The sequence below is a fragment of the Cotesia typhae genome, unplaced genomic scaffold (assembly GCF_013202065.1).
Source record: "Cotesia typhae breed Kobodo isofemale line unplaced genomic scaffold, CoteBio_Ctyphae contig_34, whole genome shotgun sequence".
Lineage (NCBI taxonomy): Eukaryota > Metazoa > Arthropoda > Insecta > Hymenoptera > Braconidae > Cotesia > Cotesia typhae.
This window is the reverse complement of record NW_027423742.1, coordinates 837,518-859,511: the sequence shown is the minus strand read 5'-3', so window position 1 is coordinate 859,511 and position 21,994 is coordinate 837,518. Positions and strand designations below refer to the sequence as shown.

General features: G+C 35.9%; 2 protein-coding genes across 2 annotated transcripts in view; both read right to left on the bottom strand.

Annotated features, from left to right (window-relative positions):
- Positions 1–21,994, bottom strand: part of LOC141526507 (uncharacterized) — a 1,028,588-nt gene that overhangs the window by 591,206 nt on the left and 415,388 nt on the right. The window lies entirely within an intron of this gene.
- On the bottom strand, positions 14,749–17,145 carry LOC141526519 (uncharacterized). Its single transcript, XM_074241555.1, has 7 exons — positions 16,566–17,145; positions 16,281–16,384; positions 16,158–16,192; positions 15,883–16,090; positions 15,625–15,798; positions 15,134–15,539; positions 14,749–15,055 (listed from the first exon to the last, which is right to left on the bottom strand). Exons 1-4 carry the CDS (start codon positions 16,918–16,920, stop codon positions 15,997–15,999), a joined length of 588 nt encoding a protein of 195 aa, XP_074097656.1. The 5' UTR covers positions 16,921–17,145; the 3' UTR covers positions 14,749–15,055; positions 15,134–15,539; positions 15,625–15,798; positions 15,883–15,996.

The following is a 21,994-nucleotide window of genomic DNA, read 5'->3' as shown; positions in this document are numbered from 1 at the left end:
AAGCGCAGCAGTGAAGAAGCCTTTAACTCGGAAAACAGAGATCACTCTTTAATAACGCCGAAAAAGGTAAACAACATCTTGAATTCACCTGTCAGCGTGAACAAAAAGGCTTTCCAAGCCGGTAAAACGCCACTTAAGCCCAGCAGGCCCTTGGGTACGGCTGACACTGAAACACAAGAGTCTTCCAGCGTAGAAAATAACTCCCTGCCTGCGAGAACGTCGGAAAAGCCCAACAACAATATGAGTTTCGATGCCAACGTTGTCCAGCCGGACCCTGACGTGATGGCTCGGATTTTAAATGAAATCACGGCTCTCAGAGCTGAACAAGACCTCAAGCATACTGAACTCAAGAATAAACGTGAAAGCAACCTAATGAAGGACCAAGCAGCTTTCGCCAAGCTTGAAGAAAACCTGAGCAATCTCAAAAAAGAAATCTCAGGCACAAAAACTGATCTCTCCAAGCGTATTACTATTCTGGAAGAAAATACGGTTAAAATTAACCAAATTGAAGGTCTTAAGAATCTAGTCTCATCCATGGAGAACCGACCTGCAATCCTTACCTCAGCAGAGGGGCCTTTAAATAAAAAGATCAGCTTCCTAATAAACAAAGTTGAGCAATTGGAGATGGAAAACAAAAAAACAAAAATAACAATTGCTGGACTCACACTGAGCTCCAATAACCACTCCCAAGAAGTCAAACATTTTCTAACCTCCAACTTTAACATCGATTGCTCTAATATCATAGTTAAAAAGCTTCGCAACTATATCCTAGTGGATCTCTTGGTCCCCTATCTGAAATCTACAATTTTGAAAACCAAAAAAAACAAACTCACAGGCACTAAAATTTTTATTAACCCGGACCGCACAAGCAAAGAACAATATATTGATTGGCAGTGTAGACAATTCTGTAAACAAAACTACTCAGAAGGCAAAAAAGTCGCCAGAAAAGGTAATAAAGTGATAATAGACAACCAGACCTTTATCTGGAGCGATGCACAAGATACTTTTGTCCTTTTAAGCAAAAACTCATCCAACGCTACTACTATCCAAATGGATTACGAGAACGTTCCGTTGGAAAACTAGATAATAGCTCAGTAGAACTAGTAAAGATAACCTTCTGGAACCTTCATGGCTACTCCAACCTTGTATTCAGCTCACTCCGTAAGTACTCAGACATTATAGCCGTCTGCGAAACCTGGACTACGCTGCCTCTCAATCTCCGATTCTTAGAAAAGTATCACAACTTCTGGTCAGATGCGGTTAGGGAACATGCTGTGGGTCGTGCCAGCGGTGGGCTAGTTACAGCAATTAATAACAGATATAACGCTACAATTCTTGCAAAGTCACCGTCATGGATCTTCAATAAAGTTGAAATCGGTAACACTATTATTATACTTGGGTCTGTATATTTTCGCAAATGCCTTGTACTTCATAGTCTCTTAAGCTCTCTACAAGTTCTCATTGACTCCATTAAAGCAACATACACTCATGATCTGTTTATTATAGGCGGTGACATGAATGCACGAGTTGGTCACTTAAACCCCTGGCCATCCGAGATGTTTCTTGGACTCCATATACACAGTGCAAGAACAAGCCTGGATTCTGCTGAATGTGATAGGGGTCACCAACTCCTGGATTTCATGCTGGACAATGATTTTGTTCTACTAAATGGAAGAACTAACAGTGACTCCCCAGCGCAGCCTACTTATGATTTTCACGGCACATCAATAATTGATTTAGTATGGGCAAATACCTCGTCACTCCATTACATTTTGGATCTGGAAGTTATACTCGAACCCTCACTATCTGACCACAGACCCGTCTGTGTATCAATACAAGTGAGCTCTAACTCCAAGCCTGAATCTTACGGCACAGCGCCTACTTGCAACATCACCAAAATTAAATGGGATGAAAAATTAAAAAATGAATTCCAGATCCAACTGTACTCTACGCGATTGCCGAGCAATCAATCAGAGGCGCAACCTGATGATCTGTACAACTGGCTACAACAGTCAATTTTCATCGCCGCGGAAAATACCGGGATGATTAAAGTATCATGCTTTAATGCCAACGTCTCTCTGTATCGCAACCCTTGGTTCGATACCTGCTGCAAAGAAGCGAAAAGGAATTTCCGCAGATCTCTCCTCAAAAGCAAAAAAAAGAACTTTAATCATGCCACCAGACAAGAAGTTGCGAACTATAAAAAACTATACAGACCTTTGCAAGAACAAAAGAAAAGACTACATTCAGCAAATTAAAGAAGCCTTTGCCAACATCTCTGCGCCATCGAAATTCTGGGCTGCTGTCAAAAAATTTAGTTACAAAGGAGGTTCCTACTCCTCTATTCCCATAACTGATTGGAATAATTTATATAGCACAATATACCAACCTAGAATAATCTCGAGCCTCCCATCGGAGCGCATCCTCAATGATACTCTCGACGCCGAAATCTCCTTTGCCGAATTGAATAATACTCTCTCTGTGCTAAAATCTGGCAAATCCCCGGGACCTGACCTCCTGACCAACGAACTTTATAAATCTCTTACTGGAGATCACAAGGAGGTTCTCAGAATCATTCTGAACAAAGTCTTAGAAACGGAGCAGGTTCCTAATACATGGACCAATTCCCTGATGACCATGTTACATAAGAAAGGCGATAAAAAGGATCCCCTGAATTATCGCGGCATCGCACTAGTTAACACTGTAACTAAGATATTCACCACTATTCTTAAAAAGAGACTGCTCATTTGGGTCAATAATCAAAATGTGTTACCCGAGTGTCAATTGGGCTTTCGAGCTGGACGCAGCTGCACTGATGCTATTTTTACATTACTCAGTGCCATTCAAATTCAATATCGCCACAATGACGGGAGGGAAATTTACGGTATCTTCGTTGACTTTCGCAGAGCATTTGACTCTGTCCCTCATAATCGACTATGGCAAAAGCTACATCAACTACAGATTAGCTCCAAATTTATTGCAACAGTAAAGTCGCTATACGACCAAGCAACGATACAGATCAAGTCGGCTGGGGAGCTCTCTGCGAAATTCGACGTAACTGAAGGCGTACTTCAGGGGGAAGCACTGAGCCCTGATTTATTTCTACTTTTTCTACACGACATTGAAAATTTCTTCCGATCGCAGGGCTTATATGGACTGAATATAGATGGAATCACGGACATTTTACTCCTTCTTTATGCTGATGACACTGTCATTTTTGCGCATTCCTATGTAGACCTGCAACGCAAGTTAAAAGCACTGGAGGAATACTGTGATATCAACGGACTCTCAGTCAACGTAAATAAAACCAAGATTGTGATCTTTAAGGCTGCTGGAAGATTGAAAGAGTGCCCAGTAAAATTCAGGCTCTACAAAAACAAACCAATAGAGATTGTCAAATCCTATCTTTATCTGGGTGTAATGGTCTCTTCCTCAACAAAGGGACTTAACGCTCTTAGAAACGCATTGAACAAAGCGAAGTGTGCTTCCTGCTCATCTATTTCCATCCTTGCCAAAGCCAAATGCGACTCAATTGATGCCTTTGTGAAATTATATGACAGCATGGTAGAATCTGTTCTTCTCTATGCCTTTCCTTCCTGGGGACTTAGGTATAGGAACTCCTTAGAATCAGCCCAGACGTTTTTCTTCAAGAAACTGTACAACCTGCCCAAAAACAATGCTGACTGGGCCATTCGCCTAGAATTTGGTCTCAAGCCTGTTGCATACAAAGCAATGCTCTGTGCGTGGCGCTGGACGATTAAGACACTAGGTGCGAAAGACTCTTCTTTACATAAAATCTGTTTACGTCGCTTGCTCGAGCTTGCCAAAAACTCTACTACCGTTTCGCCTTTCAAATGGATTACCCAATTGAGAGAATTTTTGCAGGAATGCGACTCGTTGGATTTACTTGAGACCCCTGAGGCACACATCTGGGAAGCAAGAACTGAGATAATTTTCCAACGCTACTCCTCAGTAAAGACTACAACGATGCGAGTCAGACTAAGTCTCTCGAGTTCCAACTATCCAGAATTCGCCAGTATGCGCCAGCTAACTATCTCATGCAAAATAACCCACTGTCCACCAAACGCATTTTAGCACAAATAAGACTGTCCAACAAATACTGCTGTCGCCTTATAACGAAAGGAATCTTACTTCAGTTCACGCCTAACACCAAATGCCAGCTCTGCAGCTCAAGCGAAGCGGATAGCATGAACCACATGTTTTTCGAGTGTCGAATGTTTTCAAGACTGCGAACTCAGTACACGCAAAGTCAACTAGAAACCGACCCGCCTACAGCCATTCTTGGCCCCACCAGCCCAAAAAATTCAACCGATTTTATCAACTTTGTAATCAAATGTGCCAAATTAAGAGCATGGGCTCTTAATCTATGAAAGAAGTCTACCCAGGAATTCCAGAAGTCTCCAGGATTATTCTCCAAGGTGTTTAATATTTGTCTACTAGTCCTACTGAGCTTAAGGTTATATAATCTAATTAATTAAACTGAACTAAAAAAAAAATTGTTTATTATTTTATGTATTTATGTGGCGCTCTCTTGCTAAGAACATAGGGATCTTTAATGCAATAAATAAAAAAAAAATATCTACTCAAATGCCTGGGAGTCAATCCCGAAATAGTGGAATGCATTAGGCGTACAATGCAGCTCTGGCGAACGAGTTTTCACATTGGAAGTGGAAACGCATTGCATGTAACCGGAGTTGTAGAGTACAAACGAGGGGTATTCCAAGGCGATTCCTTGAGCCCTGTGCTGTTTTGCATTTCACTGCTGCCTATATCTGTTGCTCTCCGTAAAACTCGTGGGTACTCTGTGGGGCCTCCGGGTGATCGAAAATATTCGATCACCCATCTGCTTTACATGGATGATCTGAAGCTATATAGTGCTGATGAAGATCATCTACAAGCAGCCCTCAACATCGTAGCAGAGTACACACGAGATGTCGGAATGTCTTTTGGGTTGGACAAGTGTGCGGTCGTACATCTGGCGAGGGGTAAGTGCTCTGATACTGGTGATGATGTCGAGTTAGTAGATGGGAGTGTCTTAAGACAATTAGACGCCGGGGAGTTGTATAGATATCTAGGAATGGAAGAGCACCGCATGCATGCGGTCTCTGAAGTCCGAACAACTCTCCAGAGCGAGTATGTTAGGAGACTCCGGAAAATTTGGTCCTCCGAACTTTCCGGCAAAAACAAAGTCTCAGCTACTAACATGCTCGCTGTCCCAGTCTTACTATACTCTTTCGGTGTCCTGAAATGGGCCCGAAAGGATTTACGAGATCTCGACATCAAAACCCGTAAGATCATTAATATGAATCGGAGCATGCACCCCAATTCATCAGTCGCCAGATAATTCCTCTCCCGGTCCATCGGTGGGAGAGGTTTGCAGAGTTTGGAGCGGCTTCACGACCGTTTGGTCGTGGGTTTAACACACGAAGTTGTCAATTTCACTGCAGACGAGGATGACTTTCTTATGCAAATTGTACATAAACATGAAAATGCGCATAAGGGGTCATTCTTGTATAAGGCAGCAATATATGCGGCAAGAACCCTTGGTCTTGGAGTAATAAACGCTCTTATGGAACTCCGAAAGGAGGAATTTAAGAGCGTCATCAGGAACGCCGAGGAAAAACTACTCCTTGGCGAACTGATGGACGAGTCCATGCACAGCGTGTTCTTTAAACACGTGCGTGATCATGGCTTGTCCATCCAGCTGACGTTTTCCTTCTTAAAGTCAGCGGGCCTGATGTCCGAGACTGAAGGGTTCATATTTGCCTGCCAAGATGGTGTCATTAACACTCTTGAGTACCGTAGCAAAGTGCTCCAGGTGCAGCTTCCGGACACGTCCTGTAGGAGTTGTAGACAACATCCGGAGACGCTTATGCACCTTTTGTCGGCATGTCCAGTGCTGGCGAGAGGTGCATATATCCAGCGTCACAATGCTGCCCTGAGAGTGCTGTACTACTATCTTCGTCATTGCTACGGTATTGACGTGACACCAGTGCTGCCTTATTTGCCAGGAGATATTCCCCAGGTTGTTGAGAATGACAGTAGCAAAATATATTGGAACATGCCATTTGCAACAACCCGGCGGATAGATCACAACAAACCTGATATTGTGCTCTTCGACAAGGCCACTCGTGACATTTATGTCATTGAGTTCTCGGCCCCGGCTGAATACAACATCTCAGCCAAAGAAGAGCACAAAAGACAAATATATCAGGATCTCCTGTTTGAAATTGGCAAACTTTACCCAGGTTACCGTGTCAAGCTTGTCATCCTGATTGTTGGCGTCCTAGGAGGGATGAAACAGTCTTTTGTATCCTCACTTGCCAAAGTTCCAGCTTGCTCATCAAAAGCTGAGTTCTTGGCAATTAGGATGCAGAAGGCTGTTTTACTTGGTTCTCTCCGTCTCTTAAGGGAAATGACTTTGGCCTGCTGTGATCACTAACCGCCTTGTTGTGCAGAGTGGTCCAGCAGTAACGGATGGAGCTCAGGCTGGGCCCTCGGAGAATCGGACTCCGGGGATAACCCCCCCTGAGCATTTAATAGCAAAATAAAAATGAAATTATTGATATGATTATAAAACAAAATGGTATAATTAAAATTAATGAAACGAAAATAATTATTAAGAAAAAGTTAATGGGTAAAAACAAAAATGGAATGATAATTATACAGGTTGATCCGATGACACACAAATATTTAATAGAAAAAATAAAAATTAAGGTGGATTGGAATTTATGCCGTGTGTTTGATTGTGTAAGTGTTCTGAGATGTTTTAAATGCTGGGGTTTATATCATTATGCTAAATTTTGTAAGAGTGAAGTATAATGCGGCAGATGTTCAGAAAACCATATGGAAAAAGACTGCCCAAAGGATACAAAAATATGTGTTAATTGTGTTAAAATGGTAAAAGATTTTAAGATAGAAGGATTAAAAACTGATCACTGTGCGAATGACATAGACTGTGAGTGTTATAAAAGAGCGATAAACAGAGCACAAAAAAATATAAATTATAATTATTGACAATCAAGTAAAAAAGAATATGAAATAAAAACTAGTCACAGTTCATGTGTAATAGTTGTACTAAATATAAATGGTTTAATAAGACACAAAGATGTTTTCGAAAAGTGGTTGTTTACTGCGGAACCAGATGTGATATGTCTTACAGAAACACACATTACATCGGAAGTTATAGACCTTGAAATTAGTTTTGATAATTACAGTCACGTGCGTACAAATACATCGAACAATCGTACAGGTGGTGTAATTACATACATTAACAATAGTTTCAAATTTAAGGTACTGCTGAATAGTACTTATATTAGTGATAAAACTTGGATTAATGTGGTCCAGATTGGTGGAAGTGATGGCCTTGTCGTTGCTAATGTCTATAGATCACCAAACAATCGTGTAAGTCAGTTTAAAGAAAATATGGTACAGTTGTTAGAAAACTACATTGATAAGGGAAAACTAATAATAGTAGGCGATTTTAATTTAGACGTGAGTAGCGACAAAGACTGTTATGCGTCTAAGTTTGTTAATGAATGTGGTATGCTTGGACTAAAGCAACTAGTCAATGTGCCGACTAGATCAACATTTACGTCGGACACAATAGTTGATTTAGTTTTTTCAAATGTAGAATTGCATATTGATGTGCTGCGTACACCAAGAGTGTCTGATCATTATATTACTGTTATTAATTCAGATCTTACTATAGAACGGAAAAATAACCTGAAAGTGATTAAAAAAAGAAACTATAATAATTTTGATACTAATATATTTTGTGATATTTTTAATGATAAATATAAGATTGATATTAATGACGATCTAGATGTAGTTATTGATAAATTTAATAGTAGTGTAACATACGCTCTTGATGTAGTTGTACCAAAGATAAACAAAGTTTTTAGCAATACATACAATGATAAAAAAAAATGGATCACGAAAGATTTGATAAAAAAAATGAAGGAACGAGATCGATTATTCTTTGTAGCTAAAAATACTGGAATTGAAGAAGATATAATTCATTATAAAAGACTCAGAAATGATATTGTAGATGAATTAAGAAAGTGCAAAAGGGAACACAATGATAATAATATAGATGCAAATAAAAAAAATGGAAAAATTCTTTGGAGAGAATTAAAAGATACGGTAGGAAATAAAAAAGCTCATACTACTATTGAGAGTATTGAATATAATAATAGAATTTTGAATGACAATTTAATGATCTCCAATGAATTTAACCGTTTTTTTGTTGATAGTATTGATAAAATTGTTAATGAAATAGGGCATATTGAATGCAATGATATATTTAGTGATAATAATAATAATCTAAAGTGGGATAGATTTCATAGAGTGGATGTTCAAAATTTAGATAAGATTATAAAGAGCTTGCATAATAGAAAGGGATATAAAAATTATGTTAATTCTGTAAATATAAAACTTTTATGGAATTATAATAGGAATATTATATTAGAAATTATGAATAGATCATTAGAATCTGGAGTTGTACCTGATAATCTAAAAGTTGCTAAGATTGTACCAATACAAAAAATAAAAGATAGCATTAAAATAGTCGACTTCAGACCAATTAATACACTGCCAGTAATTGAACAAATATTAGAGTGTATAGTAAAGTCACAATTAGATACATTTATTTATGAAAACGAAATATTAAATGAAGAACAATCTGGTTTTAGAAATGAGTACTCATGTGAAACAGCTATGCAGTGCTCTTTGATAGAATGGAGAAATGATATTGATAATGGTTTATATGTAGGAGTCGTATTTATAGACTTTGCGAGAGCATTTGAATCTATAAGTACGAATGAATTATTAAAAATTTTGAATAAATTCGGAATAGGTGGCACTGTATTGAATTGGTTTAGGTCGTACTTAGATAATAGAAAACAGGTGGTCCAATTTAATGATTGTATATCTGAGGAAAAAATTGTCAAACATGGAGTTCCTCAGGGTTCTAAATTAGGTCCACTATTGTTTATAATTTATATAAATGAAGTGATTTGTATAATGAAAAACTGGGGTATCGTTTGCAGACTCTTTGCGGACGATATGAAACTCTATTTTTCTAGGAAAAATGTAAAAGAAATTGGAATTAAAATGAATGATTGTTTAGATATACTTATGGTATGGCTTAAAGAGCACCAGTTGAAAATAAATGTAAAAAAGACTGTATTTATGATACTACATGATAAAAGCAAAAAATACAAAATGGGTAGTTGTGATATTAAAATAAATGGAAAAAGTATTATTGAAGTGAAAGAAACCAAATATTGAGGTATAAAAATAGACAATATTTTAACTTTGAATAATCAGTTAATTGAAACAGGTTAAAAAAAAGCTAAAAAGTTTAACATTTTATATAGATTGAATAAATCGGTAAGTTGCTGGACTAAAAATACAATATACAAAGCTATAATTGGTCCACATTTTGATTATTGTGCTAGTTTAATGTTAAACTATAATAATCAACAACGAGCATCATTACAGAAAATACAGAATAGAGCGATGAGAATAGTTTTGAATGTAAATAGATATACTAAAATTAAAGATATGTTAGCGGCATTGGGCTGGATGAGTATTAGACAACTTATGATATATAAATGCTGTATCATAATACAAAAAATGTCATTAGAACTTGCACCAAAGAATCTGGTAGAAAAATTGATAACATCTAGTGAAAAACACAATTATAATACCAGAAAGAAGGAGTTGTTACGAATCCAGCACACTAGAACACACACCGCTAAGCGAAGTTTGATTTATCGTGGTTTTCGTTGGCACAATAGTCTTCCAACGGAAATTAAAAATGAAAAAAGCATAAAAATATTTATGTATAGAGTACGAAAAAAATAGCATTTTTGCTAATAATAAAGATTTATTTATTATTATTATTAATATTATTATTATTATTATTATTATTATTATTATTATTATTATTTTGCTATTAAATGCTCAGGGGGGTTATCCCCGGAGTCCGATTCTCCGAGGGCCCAGCCTGAGCTCCATCCGTTACTGCTGGAACACTCCGCACAACAAGGCGATTAGTGATCACAGCAGGCCAAAGTCATTTCCCTTAAGAGACGGAGAGAACCAAGTATAACAGCCTTCTGCATCCTAACTGCCAAGAACTCAGCTTTTAATGAGCAAGCTGGAGCTTTGGCAAGTGAAGACACAAAAGACTGTTTCATCCCTCCAAGGACGCCGACAACCAAAACGACGAGCTTGACACGGTAACCTGGGTAGAGTTTGCCAATTTCAAACAGGAGATCCTGATATATCTGGTGTTTGTGCTCTTCATTGGCCGAGATATTGTATTCGGCTGGGGCCGAAAACTCAATGACATAAATGTCACGAGTCACCTTGTCGAAGAGCACAATATAAGGTTTGTTGTGGTCAATCCGCCGGGTTGTTGCGAATGGTATGTTCCAATAAATTTTGGAACTGTCATTCTCATCAACCTGCGGAATATCTCCTGGCAGATAAGGCAGCACTGGTGTCTCATCGATACCGTAGCTGTATCTGAGATGATAATAGAGTACTCGCAGGGCAGTATTGTGACGCTGTATGTAGGCACCTCTTGCCAGCACAGGACATGCCGACAAAAGGTGCATCAGCGTCTCCGGATGTTGTTTACACGTCCGACAGGACGTGTCCGGAAGCTGCGCCTGGAGCACCTTGCTACGGTATTCGAGAGTGTTGATAACACCATCTTGGCAGGCAAATATAAACCCTTCGGTCTCGGACATCAGGCCAGCTGACTTCAAGAAGGAGAATGTCAGCTGGGTGGACAAGCCATGGTCACGGATGTGTTTGAAATACACGCTGTGCATGGACTTGTCCATTTGTTCACCTAGGAGTTTTTTCTCCTCGGCTATCCTGACGACGCCCTTGAACTCCTTTTTCGGGAGTTCAATGAGAGCGTTTACTTCTCCGAGACCTAAGGTATTTGCCGCGTAGATTGCTGCCTTATACAAGAACGATCCCTTCCGCGCATTTTCATGACTGTGAACAAATTGCATCAGGAAGTCGTCCTCGTCTGCTGTGAAATTGGCAACCTCGTATGTTAAACCCAGAACCAAACGATCGTGAAGCCGCTCCAAGCTCTGCAATCCTCTCCCTCCGATGTTCCGGGAGAGGTACATCCTGGCGACTGATGAATTAGGGTGCATTTTCTGATTCATATTGATGACTTTACGGGTTTTGATGTCGAGATCTTTCAACTCATTTCGAGGCCATTTCAGGACCCCAAAAGAGTAAAGTAGGACCGGGACATCGAGCATGTTAGTAGCTGAGACTTTGTTCTTGCCGGAAAGTTCTGATGACCAGATCTTCCGGAATCTCCTAATATACACGCTGCGAAGAGTTGTTCGGACTTCAGAGACGGCATGCATTCGCCGCTCTTCAATCCCTAGATATCTGTACAACTCTCCGGCGTCTAATTCTCTTAAGACGCTCCCATCCACTAATTCGACATCATCACCAGTATCAGAGCACTTACCCCTCGCCAGATGTACGACCGCACACTTGTCCAACCCAAAAGACATTCCGACATCTCGTGTGTACTCTGCTACGATGTTGAGGGCCGCTTGTAGATGATCTTTATCAGCGCTATACAACTTCAGATCATCCATGTAAAGCAGATGGGTAATCGAATAGTTTCGATCACCCGGAGGCCCCACAGAGTACCCATGAGTTTTACGGAGAGCAACAGATATAGGCAGCAGTGAAATGCAAAACAGCAGAGGGCTCAAGGAATCGCCTTGGAAGACCCCTCGTTTGTACTCTACAACTCCGGTTACGTGCAATGCGTTTCCACTTGCAATGTGAAATCGCGTTCGCCAGAGCTGCATTGTACGCCGAATGCATTCCACTATTTCGGGATTGACTCCCAGGCATTTGAGTAGATATAAAATCAACTCATGTGGAGTTGAGTCAAATACCTTGCGATAGTCAATCCAAGCCATTGACAGGTTGCGTTGATAGTAGATCGCATCTTGTAAGACGCATCGATCCACTATCAGGTTCTCCTTGCAACCTGACAGGCCTCTTTTACTGCCACGTTGTTCATATATCTGTTGCCATACAGGCTCTATCTGCTGCAAGATACGGTTATTTAAAATTTTTGTAAAAATTTTATAAACCGCATTCAAGCAGGTGATAGGCCTGAAATTCTTAGGGTCAGACAAGTCACCTTTTTAGGTATCAGTACGGTTCGCCCTTCTACAAGCCAGTCCGGAATCGGATCGTCAGCTCTAATGTATGATGTAAATATGCGGGCCAGATGGAGGTGGGTACAAGTAAACTTCTTCCACCAAAAGACATTAATGCCCTCTGGTCCCGGGGCAGCCCAATTTTTGCTGCCATTTAGAGCTGAACGAACTTCATCCACACTGACTGCAGGGCTCTCTTCATCAGCATTCTGTCGACGGTGTTCCCGACAGAATACTTTGAAGTCGTGCAGAGCTGGAGTGTTGGCGTTCACGTTTGGTTGATCTCCATACAACTCAGTCCAAAAGCTTCCACCCGCTCAGGTGTTGGATAATTCCCGGTAACATCGGTCTTTGGTGTCAGAAACCGTGAAGGGCTGGATCGAAACAACGAGTTGTCGACCAACCGCTTCAGCCTTTTCTCTAATGACTTTTTAGCAGCCACTAGAGCCCGCAATTTATTTAGAGACTCTTCCTTGATGACATGAAGAGTACTCTTGTTCAGTGTGTGATGACGCCACCGAAGTTCAGCAGCAATGCGCCGAATTCGGGGCGTGTATGGTGTTTGAGTTGTGTCGTACTCAATCACACACTGAATGCGGGAGACCTGTTTCCGGACATGTCAATTTTCAAGCCAAGTTGTGAGATGCGCTGTTTCAACCTTGCCTCGATCGAGAGACATTGTCTCTCTCTCGGAAAAGCCGAAACTGCTGCACCATACACAACCTGGCTCACAGTGAGCAGGGTGGAATCCTCCAGGATGTTTGCACGGAGATCTTCGTTTACCGCGTCAAGCTGTTGTTGGGAGTAAGTTATCTTTTTAGATATAGTTACTTGCCGTCCTACAAAGGGATTGTTGTTGTCCAAGGAGGAACGGCGTCGCTCTTGGTGTAGTTGCGCCGGAAAGGAAAGTCTACTAGACTGCCTTCTGTCCGGCACAAGCGATCTTCTATTTCGCCGAAGATGAGCGGCATAATTACGCAGGTGTTTGGGCGTAAAATGCGCTAGCTCCGGATCCATATCACTCCAAAGAGTGTGCATCCGGGCCATATAGCCGCTCACCCCCGGCTCGCTACGTTGGTAGCACACCAAGAGATCGACTCTCAGTTCCTCCGTCCACTTAAAGTAAGTCCTTAAGGCGCCAGGGTCGTCATCATTCATCGGGTCCGGCGTGCTCCTCCCACCTGATGAATGGTCCTCATCCGAAAAGGACCGGTTGTGGGGAGCACTTCTGAGTTGGTATCTTGTGGTAACTCAGTTATTTCCATGCCGTGGGTAGTTGGCCCACTGCACGGGCCAATTATTATTATTATTATTATTATTATTATTATTATTATTATTATTATTATTATTATTATTATTATTATTATTATTATTATTATTATTATTATTATTATTATTATTATTATTATTATTATTATTATCTATTCATTTAGTAAAATAAATAAATAATTATAATAATAATTATTTCCATTATAATAACAATAACTGTTACGTTCTCGTAAATTTCCAATTTATTTAATATTTTATAAATTTATTTTACAAATTAATAAATAATTATTTACATCATTTAATTGTTATCCGAGGTATTTCGTAACGGAAATACCTTGAGATAACAGATTTCTAGAACGTCAACACAGCCCAGTAGACTAAACAGTCTACGTTGCGGGATTTGGACTGCGTTGATTTTCTCATAGGGTAACTTAAGATGCAACGTTGCTGAAATTCATTATAAGAACTTATTGTAATTATTATAACAGACACATTTTGTCTCCAGACTCCATCTGGAGCAGTCAGTCCGAGGACTTAGCTGAGGAGCAATCTCTGCTGGTCCGAGGCTGAACCTGCCAATTCCTTTTTAATAAACCTATTTAATTGTTAATCAATTAAAATGGATACTTATTAAAACCTTCACCCAGGGTTGAGAGCGCTTATTAGCGTTCCACCCTGGTTCCTTTACTTAGAGTGCTAGCCAGCGTTCGGGTATTCTATCCAAATATATCCTAACTATTACCCCCAGGGTGAGAGCGCTTATTAGCTGTTCTCACCCTGGTAAAATCTCCCAGAGCGCTAACCAGCGTTCAGGCACTCTATTCATTACCTACCTGTAAGCAGGTAAATTAAAAAGTTAAAATATTAAAATATATTTTATAAATAAATCAAAAATCTGAATTATTACATTATATAAAAAGTACTTCGCGAAGGAATCAGTGACATGACCCACCTGGAGTCTATTGACATTCTAACGAGGTCAAAATCTGGACTTAAATAAATTATTTAGATTTAAAAATAATTACACCTAAAATTTGGGAACGTAACAATAACATTTTTTAAAAATCATAATAATATTATTATATAATTTTAGTACATACATAATAAGTAGATATAATAATTATAATTGTTATTACATAAATATTCTTACATTATTAATCTATAACTCAAGCGTCTTATATGTATGAATTCACGAAGTATATAAAGATAGTTGCTTACACTTTAACCAACTTCTATTTACCTCTATAACGACATTTTATACAGAGTATCCCCGAGGCTGTGATGCATTTTGTCTTCGGTCACATTTATTTGTCAATAACCATTAAAATATGTTAGTAAGTATCAGATTATTAAATTAAAAAAATTATATCATTGATTAATCAAAGTATACAAAATAGCTTTTAAAAGCTTAACTTAAAAATCACATTAATTTCACCGATCCAAAAAGTTTTTTTGGTGCTTGTATCATTATAATCATAATTTTTTGTCATCAATCTACAAGATTTGTAAATAATATCCTTTTATACGATCTGTTGAATCTGTCACAAGTGAAAATTCAATTTATTAGGTGCATGATTATTAACATGAGAATTGTGTTAATGAATAAATAAACTTACGTCACTCATATTCATTGTCTTTTCTCTCTGTGTCCATTTATTCATTATAATAGGATGGATAATTGACATTTGGACAAATCTCGTTGCGATTGTAGTTATCGTTTTGTGAATATCTATGAGTATTACTCATTTCGCCCGTGTATATCTGTTGATTTGGAGCTGGTGGCGCAAAAGGCGCTGTTGGAGCATTGAAATTACCTTGTCACTCATGATTTTCTGGTTGTACAGTATCTAACCGAGATAAAAGAGATTCCGCCTGTTGAAAATAATTATAAGTAATTGTATCCTGATATCCATGATGTTCACTGCGTGGTTTTTTTTGCCAAACTAACAGGAGAATTATCATCTTATTGCGAAGTATCGCCGCCATCCAAATCAATAGATTTAGTTTTTGTTTAAGACTTGACTAGAAAAAAAAAAAAAAGAATTACACGATTAATTATAAATGCACTTAAAAGTTAAGATATAGAAATTTTCGAAATTATAAATACCTTGATCAAATGTTACTGTGCAAGGCTTACTCTGTAAACTAGTAATGTGTTTCATCGGATTACTTGTACTTTTGAGTACTTTTCGGGCCTTATATTTCCGTTTGTTGTCACAGATCTGAGCAACTCGTTGAGTAAACATTTTGTCCGTTATCTTATTGGCCAATTTACGATGAACTCATTTTTGAAAACAAAAAATAATTTTATAGCCATTAACAATTAAACACAGCAAAGATACAAATAATTAACATTTAAACATACCAAATAATCCCTTGAAAAGATTTGGATCGATCCCTGGACGCTTTCCTGTCTTTCCCTTCGCACAGTACTTAGAAAGATTAGAACCATAGATATCCTCCAAAGTCTCTTTTATCATTAGATTCCAATCATTTCTACAGACAGCATAAGTTTCATTTGTTGAAACACGTACCCGTGATAAATAAAAACCCGAATTTTTAGAAATTTCAACCTAGAATTAATAATGTTCAAGTTAGGAATTTAGTTGTTAGAATAAATTTTTTAAGTTGTTATGTTACTTTTTCATCTGGTTTTCCTGGTTTATAATAATGTTCTTCGATGTAAAGTTACAAATTAACATTTATTTAGTCCAATAAATATCAGTATGCTATAAAAATTCTAGTAATAATTAAAAATATTACCGGTATTATTTTATTTGAGTCATTTTTAGCTTTTATTTGACTGGCGTGTTTCGACTTCATTGCTTTTAATAATTGTTCTTGGAAAAAAATTTCCCTTGACGTAACTATGAAAAATATAATTATCAACTTTAATAACATGTATTAAATTAAATCATTAAAATTTTGAGAGAATTGTATATTTTAAAAAGCACTTACGATTGATAAATATTTAACAAAATAATTTAAGGATAAAAAAAAATTTTAAAAGCGTAAAAAAACATCATTTTTAATTATTTTCATTTTTACCAATCCATAACTCCATCCTAGACAAGATTTCACCATCATCGCCAGAAAAGTTATCACCAGAAGAACTATTGTGGTCAGTACTGTCGTCTCCGTCACTGAAATCTGTTTCACTCCCAATATTTTCTTTATTTTCTGTATCCATACTAAGAAGTTCATTTAATAGAGATTTCAAACAATCACGATTTACATCAGAATCTGTACTATTGCCAATTTTTAATAGTTTCCTTTGACTTGTAGGTGATGAACTTTTTCGAAGTCCACAATTATCATCACTTGAAGTCAATAAACTCGCTAACACTTGAGTAAATTGCATAGTATTTGCTTGAGTAGTATGTGATGATAAGCTATTGTGCATGAAAATTTTATTTGATTGAGAATTACATAATAACGGAGGTTAACTAGGAATTAAAGATGTTGATGTTGCAGAATTCGGATATCCAGAAATCATTGAATTACGAAAAATGGACTGATTACTTCTTATTTCTACATCTTCTTTCCTTTTATTAGATTCTTTCATGTTATTGTGTAACTTTTTTTCTTTGCTTAAATTTTTGCGATTTGTTATCACCTCAGCAGTAAAAACTTATTGTGATCGATCATGGATCTCCCCTTCTGTTGTTACTGTTTCGTTATCTAAATCTTCTTTATCTAAAAAATTAAAACATTAATTTTCATTAACAAAAAAAAAAATCATTGTGATGCATGCGACTTCTAAAAAACTATAAAAATAACTGTCATTATTTATATATTATCAAATATTAAAATAAAAAAATGAGATGCTAAAATCAAAACACCCACCAATTTCGGTAAAATTTAATAAAAATTAATTTAAATAAAAAAAAATTTACAAGTACACATACAATTTTTCTTTTAATTTCCATAAAATTTTTGATGATTGCAAATCTAGAAAGCACTATCTTTTTAGATTTAAAAATAAAGTAGTAAATGATTAAAAAATTATTCATTTAAAAAAAATGCACTTGTACATTTTTTAATGTAGTGAAAATAGATTTTTTTATTTTTCAATTTATTTATGAATTGCTAAATTTTTTCTTTTCAATTTTAAAAATCAAATGTTTGCTACATTGACAGTCATAAATTTTCTCCATAATAATTTGATTCTTACAAAAATCAAAACAATTCTTACATTTTTATTAGTTTCAATATCAATTAATATTTAAAAATTTATTTATAGATTGTATTTACTACCAATTTTTTATACTTTAATTTCATATTTTTTTGGTTTAGGTTTATCATCATCCATCCAATTCAAAGAGGTTATAGCGTTAATCTTACGATGGTTTTTATTGATTAAAGATAATTCAATTACATCACTTTTCTTGCAATCAACCCACCAGATTAATGCGTATTTTTTCTTCTTCCGGCCGACATTATAAATTATAAATGAGTTTAAGTTCACGAATTTTATTAAAACTTACAAGACGGACTGTTTGAAGATAGCAGTAATGTAAACAAAGCTCTAATAAAATGGCGGTCGTCAGGAGTCGGTACTATCGATATCCTCTTGTAGTAGTACTGGATTACCCAATGGGCGCTAAGGCTACTTTTGTTCACAATCAAATATATCAAAAAATATGATTGGTTGGCGATCAACTCAATTTTCACTTTCAATTTTCCCGCGTTCATATTACCAATAAGAATTTTTTTGTTAATCGAGCTGTTTACTGCCATAGAAATTGGGCTTCATGAGTTGAAAATTCATACGAGGATGCTTGGAGTGTTTACGTCTATAAGTGATTAAATATTGATTCTAATTACGATAAATAGTGTGACGACATATTTCTTTTTTAAAATCAATCTAATTTTGAAATATAGTCATGGCTTATAAATCGATCGATAATGTTGGTATAAGACAGCTCCGAAATAGACTGAACAACTTACGCGATTATGTTAATGATAATGAATTGAATCAAAATATTGAACAAGTGAATCCGAACGAAGCAGAGTAAGTTTTATATATTTTTTTTCATTCTAAGCATAACTTGTAAAATGTTAATTAAATTACACTCTTTTATAACTATTGTAAGTTGATAAATTTCTTTGTCTTGATATCCAATTTATTTTACAGAGAATGAAACGAGCAGTTGAATTTGGATCGTCTACAAGATAGAAATGATAAAGTTATTTTTCTAGCTGCACCCATGGATAATCATGAACAGTATGTATTTTTTATTTATCACCTTTTGTAAATCAGCTTTATTGAAAGATTTAAAAATTTATGATTATTAAAAAAGTGCACAATAGTTTTTTTTTTAATTAACCAAAAAGTCTAGTTAATAATAACAACAACTTAATAATATTTACATCTCACCAAAACTATAACATTTATATTTGCATTTCTTTGAGTTGTTGTTCTCTATTTATTTATTTATTTATATTTATTTTTCTGTTTATATGAAAATTAATCTAGCAGATATTTGTTAATTTTGTGAATTTTTTTAACAAATAAATTATGGCAAAAAAATGAAAAAAAATTGACATTTGGAAATTGTTGAAAATTGAAAATGCAATTTTTTAAAAATCACTTACTTTTTTCGAAACAAAATAACAAGTTTCTGCTAACTTGAACTGCTAACTTGAATGTCATTCTATTTAATTTGAAACATTGTTGCATGATTTTTACATTTACATTTATTAATTTTAAGCTTTTCACTCGATTAAATTATCAAGTTATATTCCATTACTTTTATAAAATCTTAATTATAGTATTCTTCTTCAATAATTATATATTTCACAGAAATGATCGTCAAGTACTCTTTAGACTTGGAGAAATTGAACTTTTGGATGATGAACTTGATGCTAGCGATGGTGGTTCTAATGATGAAGATATCTTGGAAGCAGGTATAAATAATGATGATCATTATGACGGTTATGATGATGACAATGTTACTGAAAATGAAGACAATAACGAAAATGAAGATGATCCCAACTATGAAGATAATAATAGAAATCGACAGCATAACAATATACATCAACAACAACCTCTTTACAATGGTTCTCATATAACTGTTGGAGACAGTATGTTAATAATTTTATCTATTCTGTTACATCATAATTTAACAATGGTTTGCATCGAAGATATTGTTATATCCGGCATACCCTATATAATACAGGGCCTCCTATTCCCGCCGAAAAGTGCAGCGCTTGCATATTTAGGGAAGCTCAACCAGGACTGCGCGACAACTCACTCGTGGCTGAAGAATACACATTATCGCGCATTGTCACCTCATCAAAAGAACCAATTGTTTAATTAGTAGCCCCTCTTTAAATCGCGACCTATGTGATAAAAACCGCGAACACCATAATTCACGAGCTTATTTACAAGGTAACAGTTCTGCCTTAAAGCCCGCGTGAGTCCTATACCCCGACACGTATAGGCTAGGGTGGGTCAAAAAAATCGAATAATTTATTTTTGACTTTATACTCTGAAAAATAGGTTCGTAGACACCTAAAAAGAATTCTCTCCAAGTATAAGCTCTTAATTATAACGGGAAGGTCCTCCGCTTTGCGGGTTTCTATTTTTTTCGAATAATCAGATAAAAAAATTTATATCTCGCTTCCAACTGCTTGGAAAAATATTCCGTGGCATAGATTTTGTGAGAAATTGAATGCTTTACAAAAAAGGTCTCTTATGACTTTTTCAAAAACTCAACCGATTAAAAGATATTCATAGTTGAAGTTTGGCTATTTTAAGGAAAATATTCGTTTTTATTATGAATTTTATAAGTCGATGAAAAAAATTATTTCGGATTGCGGAACTCATGATTTTGTAGGAAATTTACTGCTCTACAAAAATGGTCTCTTATGATTTTTGATTAAGTGAAGCCATTACGAGATATTCATCGTCAAACATTAACGAATATCAATATTTCCAGTTTTTGATCAATAATTCGATAAATTTTAATTTAAACTATGAGTTTCAGGAAAATTTACATAAATTTGAGTTTCGATCGATAAAGAAATGTTATAAACAATTTTTTAATATTGTTTTCAGTCTTGAGCTTGTTTGATTGCATTAAAACAAGAAATTAGAGCATTTTTTTCGACATATAGCCAATGATTAGTTTAATTTGAAGTGAATGACATATTTCTTTGTCAAATTTAATATGAAAAGTATTGAATCAAGTGAGAAACAACCAGTATTTAACTTTTGTATAGATAAATTTTTTATTGAATTATCAATTGCAATATAATTGTCTATATTTTTAACATAACAGTACGCTATTACTATAAATAATTTCTTTTATTACAATTTGGGAATGTTTTTGATGTTCTTTGACAACTTGCAATAAGTACTGGAATTGTTCTTCATTTTTGTCAAGCATTGATTATATTCACTGACTAATGCAACAGCTCGCTCTGCTGAATCATTGACAACTTTTAGTTGTTGAAAGTATTCTTTATTTTCGAGATAACTCTCATTAGTAGGCCATAATTCAACATCGACATCAAGAAAGTCATACGGTAGATCGAAGATTTTGAAAAGATTTAATGACTTTTTAGACACAAAGTCACTCAGAGTTCTCTGCGCCAATGAATTCAAATCTTTTTAGCAATTACAAATCTTTTAGCTTTAGAATCTGTACCTTCACGAGTATTAACAGCTTCAACAATACTTTTTTTACTTCTAATGGAACGCCATCGTCAAACAGTGATAAAATGGCAAGTTCATCGCTCAAATACCATAAGTGCGAAATCATTTTTTCACACGTAGCTGAAGAAATCAAAGGATTGATATGTTTGTACTCCAATAAATTTTTCATAAACTGCAAGTCATGATAAGCAGCAGTTGTTGCAGAAGTTGATGAAAACCAAGCTTTTAAATACAATGTGACTATAAAAATACAGAAATGACGAAGACCATGCAATTCTTTCTGAGAGAGTTGGAATTCATCTCTGAATAGATACATTTTCAAACTATAAATGGCCTTAGCCATCCATCTAGCATGATGAACAGCACCAGGACGTTTGAAAGAAATCTTTTCTTGAGGCATTTCTCCAAGGAAAATCAATGATAATTCCAATAATTCTTTATCTAACTTATTATAACATTTCTTTATCGATCGAAACTCAAATTTATGTAAATTTTCCTGAAACTCATAGTTTAAATTAAAATTTATCGAATTATTGATCAAAAACTGGAAATATTGATATTCGTTAATGTTTGACGATGAATATCTCGTAACGGCTTCACTTAATCAAAAATCATAAGAGACCATTTTTGTAGAGCAGTAAATTTCCTACAAAATCATGAGTTCCGCAATCCGAAATAATTTTTTTCATCGACTTATAAAATTCATAATAAAAACGAATATTTTCCTTAAAATAGCCAAACTTCAACTATGAATATCTTTTAATCGGTTGAGTTTTTGAAAAAGTCATAAGAGACCTTTTTTGTAAAGCATTCA